The following is a 16618-nucleotide window of genomic DNA, read 5'->3' on the forward strand; positions in this document are numbered from 1 at the left end:
GTAGATCTACCTGTAAAATTATCTGGTTTCCAAAATAGCAATAAACATATATATCCAGGGCAACAGCTCCAAGATATTCCACAGTGACCATATCGAATTTCTGAAATTCCCGTATTCTTTAAAAGTAATTTATTCATGCTTTTTAATCAATGTTTATTTATCGTTTCTTAATCACTTGTTAATAGCTAGTTTAAGTCACAGTATTAGAGAATCTTATTAAGGAATATTAAAAAATATATATAAATCAGTGGCGCTCCAACCTCTTTTTAGATCCTGACCTCAGATTTCTGAATCTGTTTCATGATCATTTTTAAATCTAATACAGAATCTGAGGTGATCAGCCTCCAGTGCCTGACACACGTCGTCGACTTTTTTGGGTCTAAGACATGTTGGTCTCCTCACGTTTTCCTTCACCGTTCGAGCAAATGTTAAAAGCACACGAAAGTCCATTGGTGCACAGCCTGGGAACCTACGACCTCAGGTATGAGAGTCGCACGCTGAAGCCACTAGGCCAACACTGCTCTTAAAAAATGTTTTTGAAAGAGTTTTTTTTTTCATTATCAGACGTCAAAACAAAATACGAAATTCTATTTCGTTTCAAAACTAAGCGTTTTTTAAGGCAGTTTTACTGCGCACCAAAAAGAAGTATTTCCGAACCGACTTAGGTCCTTCAAAAAAAGAGCGTACCTACCAATTCTTAAACAGCTGGTAATGCACTGGCGAGCCCTCTGGCATTGAGTGGCCATGGGCCACTTCTATAGCATGCTCTTTCCCAGTACCCAATTAAGATTCAGATATATTTTTAAATAGAATACTTACCAATGTAGCCGCATACAATAAAGTACATAGATATAGAGTAACTTGTACAACGCGCAACGCAAGTAACGGCGACACAAATGTCTCAAATTTGCCTTGATATTCCTTCACTACTTGACAGACGCGTGCGCACTCAAGTATCGCACGAGAAGTACCATCATCATAGTGTGTACTGTAGATATCTATAATTATGTATAGGATGCGTTATTTCGTCAGATTTTAAGGGACATGTGTATAAAAACCATATTTTTTTATGTTTATACATTAACTTACCGAATCGTCGATTCTTTCCGTGCTGCAATATCTGAAAAATATATTCCTAATAAGAGTTAATAAAAATACATTTTAAGTTGCGAACGAGTTTTAGTACGCAGATAGTCTCAAATCTTAGGATTAAACCCAATAGTCGACGTGTTTTAGGCAGACAGATATAAGTAGACCACTATAATCTAAGTTTTTTTGAGAATGCTTGAAGTGGTATATAACCTCCACATCATAATGGTAGTTGAATTCCGTCTCCGTCGAAATATTGTACGTATAGCTATGCTGTTCATCCTCAAGAATGCTATAGTCCTGAAGCTTCAAAGCTTCGTGAGCCACATTGTTTTGGAGCAGGGCCGTGTACCGGATATTACGCAACGAACAACACAGCAAGTCCAACTGGCCACAGAGAAGAATTGCATTGCATGCAAAAAATACACCTAAAACGTAAGGTTATTTAAAATTTCTATTGGTATACATAATTATTAAACATATTTACTTTAAATTTATTTTGTAATAGGTATGTAGTTTTTAAAAATAAAGGTATTCATTCATTCTTCCATGTACGAAGAATTTAGCATCGTTACCCTCACATTCAAAGCCGAGTAGCGTTTATGTAACTTCCAATATGTAATGTAACATATTGAATTTGACTTTTGAATAATTAGCGGTCAGTCTCGATTCTAAGTCTAACCCTTTGTGTACATAAGCCACAAGATTCCTTTACAATCACAATATAATTAAGTATAAATATCTATTTGTACAATTAAATCATTGTACTCTGTAGACAGTAGGTGATGAAAGTCGTATCAATGGCATGCGTTTATTACATAAATTTATTTACTCTGATCTATTATCGTCTAATATTTAAAATATAATAAGGCCATTACCCAACTGCCCCATAGCTAAAGCCACAAACCCTTGAGCTACACATTGTCGTAAAAATACGAAAAAGATAAAAAGACCACCGTCGACGTCCTTGTATATCCATGGATGGAGTTGATGACTGAAGAGTACTGAAAATGACAAAATAGTCTATATGTGTACCACAATTTGAATCTATTAATTAAAATAATATTCTACTTACAATAGCCAATCACTGGTAAGACAACATACATGGCAACACTAAAGAAAGTGCAAGCTGTGTAGAAATAAGCGAAATTCCTGGCAGATTTGTAACTCCCTTCCATCGTCATATTAGTGAGTCCATTGGCTGAATGCCATTTAAAATTAAAATTCATAAACTCGGTTAATTCATACAACTCTTTTTTATAAATTGCAAAATACGCCACAATCGCCACAGATACAAACAGTGGCATTCCATCCGCCATTTTGTCCAAACTTGACATTACATCCGTCCATTCGGTGTACAAGTGTACAACTAATGATAAAGGTAGATTAGTCAAAATAAATAAAATCATGCAGATATAAATATTGTTTACATAAATTTGTTTATTTACGGGGTGTGGATACCATTCCCAACATCCCACAATCTTTAATGGTAGCAACATGAAGTGAACATAGTTTTTTACTCGATCTATCCTTTTGGTTGAACTCATTTTAGTAAATGATAGTTAACTATAATTTCCCTCAACTTATAACGGTTAAGCGTATTAATAAATTAAACAAATAATTAACCCGCGCAAAGTTTAGTTTTAAACTAGTCAATTAAGAAAGTTTATCATTAATTAGTTTTAGAAACTTCGCTTACTGATGTTTAATGAGAACAAAGAGTTAAAATACTCATTAAATTAAATTAGTCAAATAATGAAAATGCAATCGAACATTTAATATTTAATTTCGTAGAAAACAAGAAATAGTCATAGTTACAAAGATTAGAAAAGCATATTTCTGCCCCTTCTTTAATTTAGATTTTCCAATATTTAAGAGGTTTGCACCGATTCTATGTCCCTGAAAAAAAATTGAAAGAACTTAATTTAATATTAAAATCTGTTTCATGTTATATACGAAAACATATACATAAAACACCTTCTGTTAATATAATTATGTTCATAGTCCCATCAACACACTACTTAATAATTATGAAAAACGTCATAAGGAGTGGCACTATTTACCCAAGATCTACCTATGTGAGTATTTTAGCCATTTGATCAATTACCAAGTGACCCAGAACAGTTCTTCCAGAAGTAGGAATTCCTATCAACAATCCCCTTAATAAAGGAATAAATAAAATACTTCAAGAATTATATTGTAGTTTTATTTACAATCCTATGAATATATTTTTAAACTGTATAGTTACTTCTCCTTGGAACGCCGCTGCGCAATCCTATAGATCCTCTTCAGTTCCAGCAACGCTCTCATCACGACCACCAGCTGCTGCTCGAAGTCCGTCGGTGACACGTCCAACGGTAGACCCTTCTGTTTACTAATTTTCACGTAGAGACCCCAGATGGCGTCACGCACGTGACATAACTCCACGTGACGCTGGGCGGCAGTTTCTTTCAGACGATTGAGGGCTAGCTCCCACTTAATAACGCGGTTTCGGACTTGGTCATACTTCCACTGCATTGACAAGCAAGGAAAGTAGTGCTATCATATCCGATTTGTTTAAATTTATTATCATTACTTGATATCTAAATAAATAAGCCACAAAATATAACGCGCAATTAGTACATTGATTTAAGGAAGATGAACCTCTTCTAAATTCAAAATTCTATAGAATTAATTTTTATTTATTTCTGTTAGTAAGTGAAACAAAAGTGGACATAATACCATCAACCTTACAAAGTAAGCTGGTAAAAAAGGTATACCTTTATTTACCTATTCTTTTTAATTTTTTTCCCGTTTTTATAAAAAACATTTATAAAAAATTCATCCAAATAACCAAGTCATATCTAGTAACCTCTTTCACAGTTCATAGGCAGAGAAGGACTATCATATAGTTGCAAAAGTATCAATCGAATTGGATCTTTGTTTGGACTAAAAACAAAGAACACACACACACAGCCTTACAACTTAGCAGTAAAAAAATTAGACATACCCTCAAATCAGCAAGCTTGTTGTTTAGTCCCATTATGAAGAGTTTCTTCTCTTCTGTCAGCGCTGCAATCTCTTGCCGGGCACTTTCTAGCATCTCTAGGTCTCGCTCTTGACGATCCGCTAACGTACTTTTAGCGGCAGCTAAAAAAATAGATCGCTAATATTCGGATATGCTGGTTATTACTGCATCTGAGTTTCATCATCTGACGTCAATGCAGAATACGAAATTCCACCCGTCTAACGATGTCCGCTGTCCCACAACTATGGGTTTTTTAAAAATGAAAAATGAAAAATATTTTATTTCTTCAAAAACGGTACAAAAAAACATTCCATGGTTGCGACCCTCAATTAAGTGTAAAAACACCTGTGTTAGAAGGCCACGCTCTTCCATAGCAAAAAGATTTTCGTACCATAGGTATATTTATAAGCAAACTTGTAAACAAGAATGTAGTTGTGATTTCTGTGATTCATGAAATGAAAGAAATGTGTGGTGAGTGTGTGTGTGTGTGTAGGTAACAGTGCGGTGCGTGCAGCTTTATCTAGGGTACATCAAAAGATCCTCAATTTCAGCATAATCTAATGACTTTAACCATTCAGTCACCCTATGTTTAACATCATGTTTATTTAGCATGTAGATACCAAGCCTTCCATTTACCACTTTATACAGATGCTCTGCTTGTATTTTATACTTTTAAGACACTTTGACCACTATACTGAAGTATTTCGGAAACAATTCAACTTATGGTCTTCTAAGAAAGAGAAGAAAGAGCGTCCTCGATTCTTAAAACGCCGATAAAAAAGGAACAATTACTGCTGACGTAATCACTCAATAAGAAAACCAAAGCTATGGGGGTCTTTGAGCTTTGTGCTTACGTAATACTTGAACGACCCCATAGATTAATATTCTTATCAATTAAATGCTAGTAGGTTAGTATATTAAACTCACCAAGCGCTTCATATCTGTTTAGGACGTCTAGTGGCTGTTTAAATTCGGGATAGCTTTGAACCACAGACATGAGGTAATCCTGAAATTATTTTTATAGTCATGTAATTTCGCAATGTGACGGTTTTTCTTTGATAAATTATAATACATGAGAATTAAACTTAATCAATCGACATTTTACAGAATGGCGAGATATTTATGATGTCACAAGTCCTTTTTCAAAATAACTTACGTCACAATTAACCAAAAACGAATTTATGGATTTATTACGCAGGACCCAAAAACAAAATTACTAATAATAACTTTTTTATTATTCAATAATTTTATTAAATAAGAATTTAGTTTTATAATAAATATAAACTAATTAAAATATACATGTAATTTATGTTTATTAAGAACGGGTACGTAACGCTAATCGTAGATTTAATTTTATTTAAGTATGTGAAGTTTGGATTAAAAACAATACAAATGTTTTGATCCTTCAAGATAATTTCAATGGTTGACTCTTATTAAAAAAACAATACAATAATAATTCCACGATACAAAACGAACACAAAGTCACCTCTTACTTTTGCCTAATTTCGATTTTGTTCAATTATGGCGAGTATTATGGAGCCACAAATGAAATACATAGTTTTCTAAGTCGGTTTACGGGCGACAACGTGACAACGTCATAGCAAGTCATTGATGAAATGATTACATACTTTTATGAATAAAATTGAATCATTTTTATTGAATTATCACTATTTTGTATGGTTATAATGAAAGAGTGAATACTCGGACGCACATGCCAATCGAATGAAAGAGAGATGGATGCTGCGGAAGCGTACAATGGGCGTAAGGGGACAATGGGCGTAACGAGACAATGAGTCATGCTTTTAATGTTTTGCAGTTCGGTAGGAAAAATTAACCATGTAGCCACTAAAACAAATCAATGTCCATAGATACCTCATAAACTGTGTAAGCCTTAACTTGCTTCTCCATAAGGTCCCTGACCTCCTCCATTTCTTCTACCCTCTCCTTCATAACCTCAGTTTCCTTAGTCTTTCGTTCAAGCACCTCAAGGTCAGCTTCCATTTTTCTTTCAGCACGCTCGCGCTTTTCTTGGTTTTCTCTTATGAACTAGTAATTGTATTTACCAATTAAATTCTTAGAATACATTAAAACATTTTTTATATTGTAACTTGACGCTTCCACTTTGGAATTGCGTCAAAAACCAAACAAAAAGGTTCGTATGCTAGTTTTTGTTAAGCAACGAAGACAAGTAAATTTGAGACTTAAGATTGGATTCAGAAACAGCACTTAGCCATAAGTGTAATTCACAAAATATGGAATAAAGGATTTTCACATGCTCGATTTACAAGTGTTGTTCGAGCCAAGTCAACATAAAACTCAAAGTTTACTTTTCTTGTCAGAAATATGGTAACAAAATTGATGTAACGTTAGTCGCGAGACCCAGTGTTATGGGTCGTATGAGACCTTAATACTTAAGCGTGAATGTATATGAGTATGTGAATGTGTGTGTGTGCGTGTAATACACTGTGTATTTGAGAGGGTAGCTGAAAGTTGTTATAAACGTGCGCTGTGTCTCTGTTAGTTATTGGTACTCGGTCAACATCTGTAGTTTGTTAGCGGGAACTGTAGCTGTTGTATGTATGTTTTTTATATTCCAAGCGTTCTATTCTTGGAGATAAGAGAGACAGATGAAGTTTATAATCTTAAAAAGTATATCTATGTTTGATATATAACGGTTTACCTTGTTAAAACTTATGAACGATTCCTTCAACAGCATCTCCTTTTCTCGAAGGTCGCTCCACTTGGCATCCATGGTCTTTCTGTTAATTCTCTCTTCTTCTCGCTTATGGGCTAATTTTTCGTCGGCCTCCATAAGGTCCCTTCGAGCCTGTTCCATTAGAACCTGAGGTGTGGGTCGAGCGACATCCCATACTGGATATTTTCTACAAGAATTTAAACACGAGTAGAAGATATGAAAGATGGAGATGGATAGATGAATTGGAGGATTAGAAGAAATAAGGACATTTCGGTAGCAAATCCAACATCGTGAAGGAAGCCAAAGCTAATAGAGTCCGCAGATCTGGCCACTTAAAGCTAGTGGGAGAGGTTCGAAGTGTCAAGAAAGCATCTGGGTTTCTAAGGGTCTGTCGGCCCGTCGGACGACCCAGATATCGCTGGAGAGAGACTTTACTTTTAATTGCTGTTAAGTAATGAAATTGCATTTATTGCTGACCTATGGCCACAGATTAATACATATATTTCAGATGGTTAACCTTCTGTCTTCAAAAAACAAATGGGATTTTTGGTGCATCTTTACCAAATGTTACAAAATTAAATGTATTCTACTTAATATTCACTAAAATTCTCACTTGACCATGCGCGCGCTTTCCATAAGAGATTTATAATATTCGGAAGTACACTCCACAGGTGGTCCATGTGGCAGCGCGATTGGAGCCAAATCTTTTGTGTTCTTTTTTATCATATTTCTTTAGTTATAATTAGCAATAATAGCAATGTAAAAACGCAAATTAAAAGTAATAATGGTTGCTAGGAAATGGTAAACAAGTTCTTTGATCCTTTGAAATCATTGACAAACGATTATAACGTTCATAAAAGTATTGTCTTTGGTTCACGCTATTTTTTATATATATTTATTACTTTAACTACGTAGAATTCGACGTTTAATATCAGATATGTGATGTCAGATATGTGATATCAGAGATGTGTTTCATTATTTCATAGTCTTAAAATAAGTATGTCTTTATTCGACTGACATAATCATTAAAAATAATTTTAGGTTTTAAAGGGTATACATAGAATACGACAATATTACAATCTTTATGATACAAAAATGTTTTTAAAAATTTGGAGGAAATGAAATGTAAACGTATCAAATCCTGCAAGATGCGTGCCAATTTCCAATAACGTTGACCCTGATGTTCGGCCTGAAACTTGAAGTAAGTATATTCGATATTCATGACTATGTTATTGTGTACGTACAAAACTTCTTTGATTTGCGCAATTTCACATCAACACAAACTCATTATCAAATAACAATGGGGTGATTAAAATTGAATTGCAGTGATCGCCTTGTACAAAGTGGATATGGAGCGGGGAGCCGTCGTCCGACAGAGCCGACACGGAGACATTATCTCTTTAAAAAACCTTTGGAGCAAGCACTGGCGAAATTTCCCTTAGAAACAGTGAATATAATAATCCCTTAGAACGTAAATCCATTGATGCGTAGCCAAAAAGATTAAAGGCCTATGTAAAAGCCAAATAAAAGGTGACCATTTGAAAAAGTATATATATTTTTTTTGCTTTAATATTTACACTTTAATAAATATGTAGATATATATAAATTTAAATAATATTACATAGTTTCGTTAAACATTTATTTTGATTTGTGACAGAAGTTATGGCTGGACGACGTATGTATATTTTATTTAATAATTAGAAGTATAATCAAAATGTAAACAATCATCGCACACGAAGCCAATATGAGCCCTTTAGTTTTTTCCACACATATAAATTGTAATTTTATTCGTTCCATTTAATCTCATTTCCGAGGATGTCCAAAAAGGTCGACTGTACTCGTATTGAAGTATTACTTAGATATATGAACCCTTAGATAAGCCAAGTTAGTTTTTGTTAGCGTCGCAACCCTACTAATATTTTATGTAAGCTCATATTTTAAACGATTAAAGGTTGTTGTTGTTAGCCAGCTTCAAACAAAGTGCATATTTTTCATTTAACATAATATATTATCTGAGCATATCCACAAGAACCGCCACCAAACTTAACTCTGAAAAACTTTTAATTTTAGATGAAATTACCATATTATCTGTCAACTAGTTCCATTTTGGTTTATTGTCAATTGTAAGTCGATAACCCATCTCTCTGTCCAAACTCCAAACCACGTTTTTGACATTTACCTCTACGAAAGCAGTTGTCAAAACATTTAGTGGTGTAGACTCGATCCGATTTACTGGTCAGCATTAAAAAAATAGAATATTTTAATATGAATTATTATTTGGTATTTATTGCAAATAATAAATGATGAAGTTATAACTTATAACCTATTTTGTTTTGTAAAACTTTTTTGTTATACTTGGAAATACACAAGTATTTTTTTAATATGTAGTTTTAGAACAAACAATAATATTGGGGCTGAAAAATAGAAAATTTTAAAACTAACATAAAAATCTGAATTTTCAGATTTATACTTTTATACTTTGATTGACTAATCAAAAATCTATAACAGACTGTATGGCGTATATCCCTACTATCCTTTAATGGATCCGATATTATTTGTCTTAGGGATGGTGGCGCACAATAAATTGGAAACCAGACGGGACTTACAGTTGGCCTACTACGTACTGAAAGTCTTGAGAGGTGTAATGTGCAACCCAAGTGCACTCCAAGAATTGGGTTTCTTAGTACCTATGGGATATGTGCGACAGCGAAGGACTATATTACTTGAGATACTAAGGGCAAGAACTAGTCTGTTGCCCGTTATCCAGGACGTTACGCCTACTGAATGCTCTCTCCGACATTATCGACTTATTTGTATGTTCACAGAGTGAAATCACAATAGCGATGTGTATAATATTTTATAAATTATGTACTTTATTATATTTTACTTAATGTCTTTCTTGAGGGGTTAAATTAACGATTTTTTTTCCCGAATTCATTATCGACGAACCGAAAACAGATTGGATAGTGAAACAATAAGTCATCCGATCGGATCGGCGTACACTACACTACTCAAGTCCTCACCTCTCAAGTCTCAGCGCTGTTTTTAAAATTATCCCTAGTTGAGGTTATCCGGTAACAAGTAATAACTCCAACAAGTTTCAAACATAAATACGAAATTTTAATAAATTAAGTCTATCATCTGATCTGTCAGCTACCACCATAAGTTCTACAAACAAGAAAATGGATTATTTTTCATTCATTTCGGGCTTAGGATGCGGCCTATGTATTGGATTATCGCTAATAACATTAAGAAAGTATTTTGGAGGATCTGTTAAAGAAGCCGGTAGAACCCTTAAAAAGGTAACTAACTACTCTTGTATTAAATATATGATGCTGAATGACGATGTAGCATTACGCAAAAGTTTTGTTCCATTACCGTTGTGTCAACCTTCATTGTTATCCTATCCGACCTTCCAATCAAACAGATTTTGTTTTCTATGGGATTTGAAACCACATTAAAATGAATAAGCTTAGTTCCATCCTAACTATAGTAATTTATGTTTCAGATTGCTTCAAATAGCGAATATAAATTGATATTAGTTGTAAGAACAGACTTAGGAATGAGTAAAGGTAAAATAGCAGCTCAGTGTGGACATGCTGCTGTTGGTGCATATGAGAAAGCATTAAAAAGAGACCCAGAAGGTTTAAAATACTGGCAAATGACTGGTCAAGCAAAGGTGGCTGTCAAAACAGACTCTGTTGATGAAATAAAACAAATAGCTGATAATGCTAAGAAAATGGGTATAATAACATCCATGATAAGAGACGCTGGACGAACACAAATTGCACCTAATTCAATAACAGTTCTTGGTATAGGTCCTGCTCCAAAAAATGTTGTTGATAAAGTAACTGGGCATTTAAAGTTGTTGTAAACTGTGTCAAAAATTTATTAGATTTAAAACCTTAGTATTAAAATAAAAATATTAAAAAAAATATGTTTATTATGGAACATAAGATACATGTATCACTTATTCCATGTCATTAAATTTGAATCTGTAGGCATCCCTACTCATTGGCAAAGAAGATGGAGTGTAGGCCGAGATAAAAAGGCAGCATAAAAAACTGTCAGTACTCTTTTACTTCTTTTATTTATATATCAATGTATATGATTACAAGACATAATATTAAAAATATTTAGTATTCATAAGTAATGTAAAAGTCTTTTGAGTAATTCTACAGTCAGCTAAGAGATGTTTCTAGATTATTATTAAAGTAATTCAATAAAATTAAAAAATACATTTTTGTTGTAATCAGTTGATTAGTCTCTGAAATGCCCATTGCTAAAAATGTAAAATCACCAAGGTAATATAACTATCATGTTATTGTTGTCATGATATTTTGCAAAGGTAAATAATCTAAATAATACTTATTATTTTTAATATTGAATCAATTTAATTATAAAAAACCAAATGAATTATTAAAACTACTTTTTTGTAGCTTAAGTACTATCTCTTAACTAAGGCACAATTGGAATATAAAAATACAATCTTTAAAAAAATCTTACACTTTTTGTGTTTTCATTTTACTTATGTTATAATCCTATACTACTACTTAAATACTTTTACTTATATCTAAAACACTGGTTACTTAACACTGAAAAATTAACTTGTAAAATAGTGTACCTGATTCAAAATTAAGAAACATTCAAAATCTGGAATGTAGTATACAACATGATTAACATTTTACTAAGTTACAAAAGAGAGATTATACAGAAAGGCGGATTTTTACAAATTACAAATATGTGAAAAGAATGGCACATGGCGACACTCATACTAATCTATTTCTCTTAAATTCAAATACTACCAACATCTTGTTACTGTAGCTAACAACTTGTCGCTCTAGAATAAAATATAGACAACAACTTAAGGACATTTATAGTATTACTAGCATAAGTTCAGTTTAGGTGGATTAACAAATACTGGCCACATATATGAATATTTACTTCAAGAAGCCAAGTGAACCTAAACCTATTGTTCCTGACCTTTTAATTGGTTAATATGTTTCATTAAATTTGTAATACTTTTGTCCAAATTATATATGACAGATGTTGTATCTGTGCTTAGTCGATTAGCTACTAAGCCTTCTCTTTTCTGTTCCATCATGTTGAGCATTACTTCAAGGCCAAGAATTGCTGTTCTGCGGCCAACTACTCCAATCTGTAAGATTAAAAATATTTCTTGTTTGCTTATTTGATTTAATAATTAGCGTTTGTTTATAGTTAGTGTGGGTGTTGAGTGACAGACTTATGTTTCAGAATATACATTCTAGCCAGTAAGAGTAAAGACAAGTAAGAATATATAACATACAAATAGATGTCAAATCAGATTAATTTATTGTCCTATAACTATCAAATGTTGTGTAAGAAATAAGAAAACAATTCACCATGCTTAAAACAATTCAAGCCAGCCTACCAACCCATATAACAATCTCTATTTCACATAGTATTTATTTGGAAACAAAAAAACAGATACAAACTATTACACATAAAGTGTACTTTACTAACTGTACTCTTTATACTCACGGCTGGCAATTTAACAACTCCATCATCTTTTTCAACAGCCTCAACCTTGACCTTCTTAACCTTGGTCTCTGGTTGCGGTGCTGATCTCTTGGTTTTGGGTAGCCCTTCGGCGACTTCATCACGGTCTATGTCCCTGCGAGGACAGGAGCAAACACGCGCACCTACAACTTGGCGACCATATATTTCGCCCCTAAACAATAAAGCTTCCATCCAGTAATGATCTCAAATATATTCCACTGCCTCATTTGTCAGGCTTTAGGCAATGTAAGTGCCCATGGGCGGTGGAATTACTTAACATTAGGTGAGCCTCCTGTCCGTTTGCCCACTGTTCTATTCTACTCAAAACTACCTTCATACCACAATTCAAATAAGCAGTCAACCACAATTATACAGAGAACACAAAGTACATAAGTATCATTTTTATGAAATAGTATATTAAACCATTCAAGGAAGAAGAATTTCATTTTAAAGGAAAATGTAATTAAGCTGCACTATATTTAATCCATACCTGAGGTCATAGGTTCGAGCCCTGGCTATGCACCAATGGAGTTTCTTTCTATGTGAGCATTTAACTGGCATATTAGATATAAAAATGATCATGAAACAGTTTCAGAAATCTGAGGCCAACACCTAAAGAGGTTGAAGCACCACTGATTTATTATTTTTATTTTATTATTTATCTCACAAAATACTCACTTAAAATCCTCTAGTGTGAAGATGATTTCTATAGGGCGTCTATTAATCCCCGAAGAACAGGAGCTCTTGCAAAGGAACAGATAAGCCAATTCTGTAGGTCGAGGAGTCCGGACAAGAACTGAGTACCAAGAATCGGGTTGATCTGGATTACCACAGTAATGGACATCAGGAGAACCATGCTCCCTAGCAGAATGGAGAACATTCATTATCGTAGCTCTGGATTTTCCTGGAATATTAATTTATAGGATTTTTTTCATACAAATGAAAAATTTATTCAGCAAGAAAAACTTCAATTAAAGGTTCTTTTTTATTTTTTACCTGGAGAATTTGCAGTTTCATGTGAGTGCTGAAAACATCGTTCAACTCTTTTCTCAGCTTGAGTAACATCTGAGAATACTGTTGTAGCACGAATGTAGGCCTCCCCAGGGAAATTACTTGCATCCCATGTAAAGCCCACTGAGAAATTCACATTCACATCCACATAGATACGGTTTAGACGATAGGAATACTGAAAGAATTAGTACAGTACCTGCTGGTTATTTACATTAAAAAAATTACCTTATTAATTAATTCTGTGAAAATTTTTCTTTGGATGAGTTTTTTATCTTAAGATCTAAACTATTTATCAATCAAATCATCATAATTTTAAATAGCTTTTTACAAATATTTCTTAAAAAGTTATTCTATTTTGAATTTCTTAACATCTGTGGCTATTGATATCTTTAGAATATCTGGTTTTGACTACCTAAAAAAATTACTAGGTATAAATAATAAAGATTACTTACTAAATACTTTTTTCTCCTTGTATGTTTACTGTCTATTTCTGCCCTGAATTTAAATACTCCCTCTAAATTTGTTCTGGCAGGTGGTCCTTGTGGAGATGTCTATAACAATAGAATTAATAAATCTAAATCTCAAATTCAACCAAGATACTTAATGAATAACATAGGTCCCACAAAAAAAACATTATAATTTGTGTGGTAATAACTAAATAAACTTACAGGTACTTGATTTGTGTCCACTGGATTTACTAATTGAATAAGATTGTTTACATCTATCGGTGCTTCATGACCAATCTCTATCTGAGAACCGGTGAATCCATCCAGGTCTCGAAGATAATTGTTTAAGACATCAGAGTCAACTCCTTCATCAAAATTTCTAAAATAAAAAAAGAAAGCTAAGCTGTAATCAAAAATATTTCAGAGTTGACATTTAATTACTTGGACCTTGATTCAAGTCAACCCATACTTGTCTTTCAGCAGCTTATTGAAGTATTTTCGATTAAGTTTATTTTATTTCATATGTAGTTTTCTGACATGCTCAATTCAGAAAAAAATATCTGGTTGGGGGCACAGTTATAGATTCTTTAATAGGAAAAATCTAGGAAAAGACTTCAATAATAAATGAAGAAATATGTAAGTTCCACTTCAATCATCACAACTTCTAAAATTTCTATTTAATTTTTTGTTTTATTTTAATTATTTGCTCTCTTATATCACACAAAAAATAAGGACAATCAAATAATGGAAATATGTTATAGAAACACATACACTAACAAGACCCATGCAACTTCCATACAATTTAGTAGCCTGCAATATTGCAGCACACAACTCGGAAGAAGTCTTTTTGTATTGTAAATACATAAATAGACCCTTACAGAGTTATAAATCTTTTTAAATTGAAATTGTATAAATTATCACTCTTATGAATATAAGTAAAGATACTTACGGTGGAACCACTCCTTCATCAGGAAATTCACACTTAAACATTGTATAAGCTGCTAAATAACTGAAAAATTAAACAAAGTTAAAAAGTATAAGAAAATACTTATTTAAATAACTGAACAGGCAAAATAAATCATGTCTTCACATTGCTGAATTTGTGTATCAACTATTTGTGCATTTCCATATATTTGTCATATAAAAACTTATCTGTCTCTTAGTTTTTTAATTCAATTTTTTTCTTATAACAAAGTTTTTTATTAACCAGCTCTAAAGCAATATGCATGATTAAAAATCAATGAAGATGACATCAGAAATGATATACATTAATCATTTTAGAAGATGAACGAGGAAATACCAAAGTGTTTTACTTACAAAAATCGAATAATAATATCACGTCCTTACAATAAAGCTTTGGTTATTATACCTATTGGTACAGTGGTATTGTAATAAATTGAACTAAGCACAACAGACTGTAAGGTTTGTGTGATCGCATTCCAATGATAGGTAAAGATTGAATTAATACAATGAACCATTGTTAACACAGTAAGATTTCAATAATACTTACACTTTCTTTTATGAATTCTGCAATTACCATAACATTCACATAACTTTAATATTTTACTTTGCTTTTCAACTCGATACAATTGAGGACGACATCAAATAGCGATCAAAAATTTGTGGAAGTAAATTGTAAATTCAAAAAAGTTCAAGTTTGGATTCAAATTCTTTACTTCTGCACGTTAGCTAATGCCATCAAACTTCAAAAAGTATAATTACCTACCAAATAATACAATCTATATTCTATGATAGTTTACTATAGTCAATTCAAATTTCACAGTTGCTACACCTCTGAGAATTGAGAAATGCGACTGTGGCTTTTCTGTAAGTTGGCATAACTGTTCAGTCATAGAGCGAGCGAAGCTCCTTGCGTTTAATTTAATTGACCTGCGAACACGTCAATATCAATTCTCATTCGAAAAAAATCATGAAATATTTAAAATTTTCAATAAATAACATTCTTAAATTTGGTCTTCTTTTGGGAATACTAGTACCTAATCTGGGTGTCTGCGTCAATTATATTTTTTTATAAAAAATAAACAAACAGTCAAAGAGGCAGACACGGGCTAATGATATGCTATAGATTTTTTTGTCGACACTTAAAGCGCTCTTAACAGAAAACGCAGCGCTACGCCAGACTATTTTTCTGCGGTCGTTCTCAGGGGTTTTAATACTGCAGGTTTGCCAACCATGCATTTATAAGTATATTATGTACCTATGTAATAAATAATTTAAAAAACAGCAAACGAAAAAGAACAAACATGACTATGAGTATCACCAGATGTGAATGTATGAATAAGAACTTAGGAGTCTCGTAGACACACGTCATATAATTTCATATTTTTTTGCCACAAAAACCTAACCTTAATCTAGATAAAATGGTTAATGCACTAGTCGAGTTAAATAATTGAAGTAATGTTCAAAATAGTTAATAATGTTAAACTTAAATATATGCTAAATCTGTGGGATAATCGTAATAACTTTTCTCTCTTTCATTTCTTAGAAATTATTACTTTTTCTAAATCGCATAAGTAAGTAAGATTAAATTTATGAAAACAATATTGGTAATTTCTCGCAAAGACTTTTTATTACCTTGTAGCGTACCGTAGATACACATTAAAATGTACATACTATATGGTGTAGTATTTTCTAAACAATTTTGATGTATTGCAACATAAATACAGGACACTTAGAAAAGAAGAAAACAGACGTCACTCAGAACAGACTTTTAAGATGAGTGAGCATATATTTTTTTCTTTGAGCGTTTCTATTAGAATATAAATTAATTACCGTTGTTTGTGAAGAAATATATCAATTTCACAAAGA

The 16618-nt window shown here is 32.7% G+C and overlaps 4 protein-coding genes across 4 annotated transcripts; 1 reads left to right on the top strand and 3 right to left on the bottom strand.

Annotated features, from left to right (window-relative positions):
* Positions 1-279: 279 nt before the first annotated feature.
* Positions 280-2624, bottom strand: LOC111000269 (putative odorant receptor 85e). The gene is made up of 5 exons (XM_045631152.1): positions 2165-2624; positions 1968-2093; positions 1303-1517; positions 1090-1120; positions 280-293 (listed from the first exon to the last, which is right to left on the bottom strand). Exons 1-5 carry the CDS (start codon positions 2586-2588, stop codon positions 280-282), a joined length of 810 nt encoding a protein of 269 aa, XP_045487108.1. The 5' UTR covers positions 2589-2624.
* A 235-nt stretch (positions 2625-2859) lies between these two features.
* LOC111000275 (coiled-coil domain-containing protein 42 homolog) lies at positions 2860-7714 on the bottom strand. The gene is made up of 7 exons (XM_045631217.1): positions 7405-7714; positions 6777-6978; positions 5969-6142; positions 5024-5102; positions 4079-4218; positions 3338-3600; positions 2860-2988 (listed from the first exon to the last, which is right to left on the bottom strand). Exons 1-7 carry the CDS (start codon positions 7515-7517, stop codon positions 2961-2963), a joined length of 999 nt encoding a protein of 332 aa, XP_045487173.1. The 5' UTR covers positions 7518-7714; the 3' UTR covers positions 2860-2960.
* A 2070-nt stretch (positions 7715-9784) lies between these two features.
* Positions 9785-10793, top strand: LOC111001135 (peptidyl-tRNA hydrolase 2, mitochondrial). Its single transcript, XM_022270856.2, has 2 exons — positions 9785-10093; positions 10300-10793. The coding sequence occupies exons 1-2, from the start codon at positions 9974-9976 to the stop codon at positions 10663-10665; spliced, it is 486 nt and encodes a 161-aa protein (XP_022126548.2). The 5' UTR covers positions 9785-9973; the 3' UTR covers positions 10666-10793.
* A 556-nt stretch (positions 10794-11349) lies between these two features.
* LOC111001134 (cellular tumor antigen p53) lies at positions 11350-16599 on the bottom strand. The gene is made up of 8 exons (XM_045631124.1): positions 16583-16599; positions 14739-14798; positions 14012-14168; positions 13796-13894; positions 13329-13518; positions 13011-13236; positions 12315-12504; positions 11350-11949 (listed from the first exon to the last, which is right to left on the bottom strand). Exons 2-8 carry the CDS (start codon positions 14777-14779, stop codon positions 11761-11763), a joined length of 1092 nt encoding a protein of 363 aa, XP_045487080.1. The 5' UTR covers positions 14780-14798; positions 16583-16599; the 3' UTR covers positions 11350-11760.
* Between the last annotated feature and the right edge of the window lie 19 nt (positions 16600-16618).

This window comes from Pieris rapae, chromosome 14 (assembly GCF_905147795.1).
Source record: "Pieris rapae chromosome 14, ilPieRapa1.1, whole genome shotgun sequence".
NCBI classification, from domain to species: domain Eukaryota; kingdom Metazoa; phylum Arthropoda; class Insecta; order Lepidoptera; family Pieridae; genus Pieris; species Pieris rapae.